The sequence below is a fragment of the Dermochelys coriacea genome, chromosome 7 (assembly GCF_009764565.3).
Source record: "Dermochelys coriacea isolate rDerCor1 chromosome 7, rDerCor1.pri.v4, whole genome shotgun sequence".
NCBI classification, from domain to species: Eukaryota; Metazoa; Chordata; order Testudines; family Dermochelyidae; genus Dermochelys; species Dermochelys coriacea.
The window spans coordinates 85923185-85929969 of record NC_050074.1 but is presented as its reverse complement, the minus strand read 5'-3'; the positions used below and the strand labels follow the sequence as shown (position 1 = coordinate 85929969).

Sequence of the window (6785 nt, the reverse complement as noted above, 5' to 3'; positions counted from 1 at the left end):
GCATCTTTGCCAGTAAAGTTGCGTCCACACAAGGAGTGCTTTGCTGATATAGTATACCCCTGTTCCTATACCAGGAAAGCTACCTTAGGTTTGATCTACACTGGCGGGGAGGGGGGAGGGAGGGATTGATTTAAGTTATGCAACTTCAGTTATGTGAATAATGTACCTGAAGTCGACATACTTAGATCTACTCACTACGGTGTCTTCACTGTGGTGAGTCAACCGCTGACACTCCCCTGTTGACTCCGCCTGCGTCTCTCACCCTGGGGGAGTACTGGAGTCAACGGGAGAGCACTCGGGGGTCAATTTATCACGTCCTGACTAGACACGATAAATCGACTCCCGCTGGATCGATCACTGCCCACCGATCCGTCAGGTAGTATAGACATACCCTTAGTGTAGTCATGGCCTCATTTCTGGCCTACTATTTCATGAAATCTGACGTGGTTTCATGCAACATTGGGAGGTCCTGCTGCTGTAGATCCTGAATAATGAACTAGTGGCTGGGCCCCTACGATTTGGCTGCTAATCCACTGGCTGTTCTAGGAGTCAGCAGCTGGTGACACAGAAATGAGATGTTTGGCTTGGACTGCCTGTATCCTCTTTCTTCTGCATAGTGAGAAATGTCCATTTCAGATTGCATGGCACGGACTCCTGGGTTCCTGCCAAGACCTGCTTGGCTTTTGATAACCTAACACTCTGTTCTTGCTCACTGCAGCCAAGAGCCACCTGATTTGTTTTCCTCAGTTTAGTATTTTGTGTGCTATGAACCCATTTAGAAGTTTGTGTCTTCAGAATCCCAGAGTGTGGATATTTTGCTTCTGGAAAAATGACAGAAGCTCCTTAGACATTTGAGAGACCTCTCTAATGCCTAAAAATTTATCAAAGGGGAGGGGCCAAGCTAGTAAAATGTCGGGGTGGGATGACAACTGTTTGAAAACCTTTAAAAGCAATGTTAAATTTCCTCATTCTGATATTGCTTTTGAGTTTGACTTGGCCACCCTTACTCACACTGAGTAGTAATTTACACAGGGAGTATGCCCCAATTTTTTTAATGAAAATCCAATTTTTTGGTCAAAAACAGACTTTTTTGTGAAAACTCCCCTTTAATTGAAAAAGCCAATTTCCATTGAAAAAACATAAATGGATTTTTTTTAACCAGTTCTATCCTCTTCATCCCGTACCTGGTCCATCTTGCTTAGCTCTTAACTTGTCAAGCAACTTAATGTATGCACTGGTGCAAGATTTTTGAGTTATAATTGTAGGCTTATGTAATTGGCCTTACTCCTTTGGATCAAAGGACAAAGCACTGGACAATGTATTGTGAGCAACAATCCTGCACTGGGGGAGGGGATAAAGATTAGAATGACCTAACTTGTCTTTCTATGATTCTGTCTTTTCTCTTAGTGGCTATTCTGGCATCCTTTCTTCTGCTTACAGTCCATTGGCTGTGGCCCATTTGAACTCTTCACCTCCCATTTCAAGAACCAGCCAGATGTAAAGTACAAATCAACTAATCCAAATCCTTATCTCCAGACTGACGATATCTGAGCCACATATGCGCAGTTTACATTGCTAAGGAAAAAATGGCATCTATTTCTGACAATCAGGTTGCCAAATGTGATGGCTATTTGCTACAGCTACTCTTGAAAGTAATCGTAACCTATTAAAGATTATAGGCCACATTATATCCTGATTTATACCCAATGCTACTTACTGGGTGTAAGTTAGGGTAGAATTTTGTTCAGTTAATGCCCCTTTCTGTATTGTGACTATTGTATTTTAATGGGGAAATAGGATCCTGAGGAATCTTTCATTGCACCACCCTCTTTCCAAGGCTTCCTGTCATGATGATCTTTAAGGAGGGATGGACACAGCCCCTTGAGCCCTCAGTGTTGCTCAGAAGGTGCATTTGAGAGAAATGTGTTCCCCCAAGGGGAAAGCACATTGCCTCCCCAATGCTGGGGACTAAAATAGAGACTGAAACTTCTATCCCAGGAGTCAGCAACCTTTCAGAAGTGAAAGGTTATGCTCTAATAAATTTGTTAGTCTCTAAGGTGCCACAAGTACTCCTGTTCTTCTGTTAGAAGTGGTGTGCCGAGTCTTCATTTATTCACTCTAATTTAAGGTTTTGCGTGCCAGTAATACATTTAAACGTTTTTAGTAGGTCTCTTTCTATAAGTCTTTAATATATAACTAAACTATTGTTGTATGTAAAGTAAATAAGGTTTTTAAAATGTTTATGAAGCTTCATTTAAAATTAAATTAAAATGCAGAACCCCCCAGACCAGTGGCCAGGACCCAGGCAGTGTGAGTGCCACTGAAAATCAGCTTGCATGCCGCCTTTGGCACACATGCCATAGGTTGCCTATCTCTGTTCTATCCCATGCTACAGCACACAGACACTAACATGATGTGAAATTTGGGCTAGCTGACAAAAAAACAAATACAATCTTGTGTGTTATTTCTCAGTTCCCTCACTAGGTAATACCCTGGACTTCAACTAGAATATTTTGTTAGAAACAGAGGACATCAGTCAGCTGTGGTGCTCCCAATAGACAGAGATTCCTTTCATAATCTCTCTAGGAGCTGAAGTAATCCTCATAAGAGGGACAGAAAAGACCCAGTCATATAAACTTAACCAGAAATATATGAAACTAGACAACAGGAACTATCAGCTTTCTTCATCCTCACTCCTGTTTCAAGAAATGTGTCCCCTCCTCCTTTCTCAGGATTGGTGGTGTTATCTTTTAATGTAGAGTTTAAGCTCCTTGGAGAAGTGATCTTGGGACAAATTCATCCCTGGTGTAATCCTATTCATTTCAGTGAGTTTAGACATACCAGGAGACAAATTAATCCATAGTGGGTCCATACATACATGCCATATGTACAGGTACACTTAAACACATAAAAAACAAGTCTTCCCTACCACTGTATCTTTATGGGTGAAGGATATTTCCAAAATGAAAATATTTAGGATGGCTAAGAACTGCCAAGAAAAGGGGAGAGGGTATATTGCCTCAGGCAGAAGCAGGATTTTTTTAATAGCTTTTTATCCCTTTGTTACTGATAAGAACATGATGCTCTGATTTCAAGCTTATGCCACTGCTCTAAGAGCATTAATACTGTCATAAGCTTTTCCCTAAAGTGGCAGGCACCGATCTTCTAGGGTGCGATCTCATGTGGGTGCTCTAGGACTAGCTTTTAGTTATTGTGCTTGCTCACTAGAGTGATTTACCTCTATCAATTTTAAATGTCCTGCAATTAGAAATGAATTGACATGATTGTACGTCTCGTTAATACTATACTTTACTATTTCAAATGGTTGAAGAACGTGAGGCACATAGTTCTGAGACCACATAGTTCAAGAATCCTGGCAGGCAGAAGGAAAAGAGAAATGTCTCCCAAAAATGCCAGACACATGGGTGTCTGAGCTACGTTAAGAAGCAGATTCTGCCACCTTTACTCATGCTTAGTAGCACTGCTGAAAAATCAGTGCTATTGCTGCTGGTAATGGATTAGGGTACTACTGTGTGTATAAAGCAGGACACAGCCCTCACCATGGTTGATGCAAGATACTCTAAACCTACAAAGTGAGGGGAAGTGTCCACTACCTTTAAAATTTTATTGCTCAGATATGTTAAACAGGAGAAACTGACAGCTTGTCTCATTTTAATTAGAAAGGTTTTATTAGAAAAGTAAAAAACACACCCAAAAAACAATACAATTGCATAGAAAGGCTTGCACTTGAACATCAAGTGTATTAATGTAAACTGTAATCAACGGAAGCACTCCATGGCATATCATATAGGTTGTTTGTGAGGGTGCCTGCCCTCATCCAAGTATCACGTCATACCTCCCCCTCTGGCATGCAGTATTGGAGTGCTGTAGGCAGCTCCCAGCAGCGTTTTCTTCAAGCATCAAAAATATGAAGTGATGACAACAACCCAACAACTCCTGCTTCTGCATTCCCTTGGAGTCTATATATAGCTGCCCTAATGTCAGTAGTGGAGCATCATCTTTGATCCAAATACATATACTTGGTCCCATTAGACCTAAGTTTAACCACCATTCACTCATACACATGCACCACCCTCCCCCTGCAAAAAACAAAACAAAACATTGATTACAATGTATTTTGTTATTAAAAAAAAAAAAAACCAGCCAGGAATAGGGAGACTGTCTACCCCCAAAGCAGCCCTGCTGCTGCATCTGGCATCAGCACTGTCACAACACTAATTGAAGAAGTCAGTACAATAAAAAGTTGTCCTACAATCACTGAAAGGTTAAAGCTAGCACTCACTTGCTATCTATGCCCACTCAGAGTGAGGGAAGCAGGGTTTAGTTTTGTTTTCCAGCAAGCTTCCTCCTTGCTGTCCCTCTATGTTTGGGCTATTTCCTTCTACAATTGCACAGTCATGCTCCAAACTAACCGAGGCTCTAAAGAGTTGCCAGATTTTAACCAGCTTATGTTCACTTTTTCAAAGCACTTAAGTAAGTTGTCACGCCAGTTTCTCCTGGTGCTTTACGCCAGTTTAGAGTAATGATTGGTTATTCCTCTATGTGGCGTCTTCAGCACTCCTCTATTAGCAACTGCTCAGAGCTGTAAAGCTTCTTTTTAATGACTCTGAATCCAGTGCTCAGCTTCAGCGACTGACTGAAGCCTGGAGTGAAAGAAGTCCCAGAGCTAAGAAGTCCCTGGATTTTAGGCCAGAGCCGGGAGTCCAATCTTAACACAAGGGTCAGCTGGAAAGTAGGCACAAGATTCGGATCCACTGCAATCTGCCCCACACTGTGACACCCCTTCCCTTGTTCAACACACAGGTCAATAAGGGCACCTCTCAGGCCACAGGGCTCACTATAAGCCAGGTGAAGCAGCTCTTTGCTGACTTGAGTGACAAGCTGGCTTGGCATCACAAGTCTGGAGCAGCGCTTGGAATTGATGTTGGCTTTGTTCAGACTGACTTGGATTAGTTTCATGAGATTGTTACATAGGAGTTCGTCTTCAGGGTCATTTAACAAGTCAAAGTCTGGCAGAGAAACTTCATCCAGGTACTCTGCATCTGTGAATGAAAATCAAAGAAGGCAGGTCAGTATTGGCCAGTTTATTAAGCTGGTTTTTGTGAAATGAGCTGTAGCTCACGAAAGCTTATGCTCAAATAAATGTGTTAGTCTCTAAGGTGCCACAAATCCTCCTGTTCTTTTTCCCTAGTAAAAGTTGCTACAAAGGACCAAATGTTAAGGGAAAGAAAACTGATCAATTTATGAATTGAAGCAGTTTTTCTGAGAGAGAATAATGTACAGTACTAGGTTATAAAGAACAGTATTGTGGGATAGGGAGAGAAGGGCTGGTAGAGTTTTATGGGACAATGTTTTTATTAAGCTTAAACCTCTCCCATTGTGTATTTTAGCTTTACTGAATTACAAGTACAGTATACATTCATTTTGCTATTTTAATTGTGTTTTAAAGTATATTTACTGGACACATAGTTTAGGAAAAAAAACTTTTGATTTTATTTTTTAGGAAGTGTGGGCCCTTCTTAAGTTTGGACAACGCCATCCTAAATTGTTCATTATAATTTAACTCAAAACGCTCAAGGACATGACCTTTCAGTCCTAAAATCTACAGGACATACCTCCTTCACAGCTCAAGCTGCTGTCCAGGGATTCACAATCGGAGCTCTCCGCTCTGACACAGCGATCGGGAGCTTCCTGCTGCCAGCTCTTTCCCCGAGAGAAGATGGGTGAGGGCTGGTTCTCTCTCTGCTCTGGAATGGGAGGCAGCGAGGAAGAGAAGCTGTCCCACACGCCCGGCATCGCTGCTGATGGTCACCCTCCGGAGTGGAAGTGGGGACGCGGAGATCAGCACAAAAGACGGGTGCTGCAATCCAGGGCCAGCACAGAAAGAGGCGGTCAGTAACGCACGGCCCGGGCGGGGGGTTTACACCGATGGCGGAGGGGGGCTCCACTGGGGGGCGGGTTACACCGATGGCGGAGGGGGGCTCCACTGGGGGGGCGGGTTACACCGATGGCGGAGGGGGGCTCCACTGGGGGGGCGGGTTACACCGAGGCTCATCTAGCGAAACAACCCGCAGGGAGCCTGAAAGGGAGCGGCGCGCTGTGTCCCGGACAGGCAGCGACACGAAAGACAATCCCAGCGCGATACTTACAGGGCCGCGGGGTCCGGGCTGGGAGCAGCCGGAGGCGGTGGAAGAGGTAGTCGAAGGCTCCCGGGGATGATTGGAGGCTGCTGGTAAGGGCCAGGGGAGTGCAGTGCAATAGCCAGCCCGCCCGCCCACGCACGCACTGAGCTCCCCTTTCTCGGCGCTGGTGTCCCCCCTCACCCGGCTCGTTGAGCCCTTTAAATAGACAGCTCCGGAGCGGCCGCCCCCTCCCTGCTCGGCCAGAAACCCCGACCCGGCCTCCGCTGCCGCAGCCACCAGTCGCGAGCCGGGAGTGTGTGCCGGGCTCGGCCAATGGCAGGCAGGCGCACGTTCGCAGCGTTCTCTCCTGCCCGGTTACAGCAGCCTGGGCTCCGCCCCCCATTGTGGACGGAGTCTGAGCTGCAGGCGGAGAGGCCTGGGGGATGCGGAGTGACGTGCTCGAGCGGGAGGGAAGGGGGGGGGGGTGTTTATTAGAGAGTCTCAGGGCTCGGTTGGGCTGGGGAATGTCACGGAGCGAGCCCGTGCACCCGAAAGGCTCGTTCACTGCGGAAAGCGCAAGCCTCTCGTTTCTGCTGTAAACTAGCTGCTGTAGACGGGGCTACACAAAGTAACGTTGTATGG

General features: G+C 45.3%; 1 protein-coding gene across 1 annotated transcript; it reads right to left on the bottom strand.

The window, feature by feature from the left end:
• Window positions 1–3665: 3665 nt before the first annotated feature.
• Window positions 3666–6565, bottom strand: DDIT4 (DNA damage inducible transcript 4). Its single transcript, XM_038411763.2, has 3 exons — window positions 6171–6565; window positions 5637–5881; window positions 3666–5063 (listed from the first exon to the last, which is right to left on the bottom strand). The coding sequence occupies exons 2-3, from the start codon at window positions 5815–5817 to the stop codon at window positions 4573–4575; spliced, it is 672 nt and encodes a 223-aa protein (XP_038267691.1). The 5' UTR covers window positions 5818–5881; window positions 6171–6565; the 3' UTR covers window positions 3666–4572.
• Window positions 6566–6785: the final 220 nt, after the last annotated feature.

What these genes read in the sequence shown, in the direction of transcription:
- DDIT4 (XM_038411763.2), bottom strand. Translation starts at nt 5,817, where the DNA reads ATGCCGGGCGTGTGGGACAGCTTCTCTTCCTCGCTGCCTCCCATTCCA. An exon ending in CAGCTTGAGCTGTGAAGGAG is followed by an intron (nt 5,064 to 5,636) that starts GTATGTCCTGTA and finishes TTTCATTCACAG; the next exon opens with ATGCAGAGTACCTGGATGAA.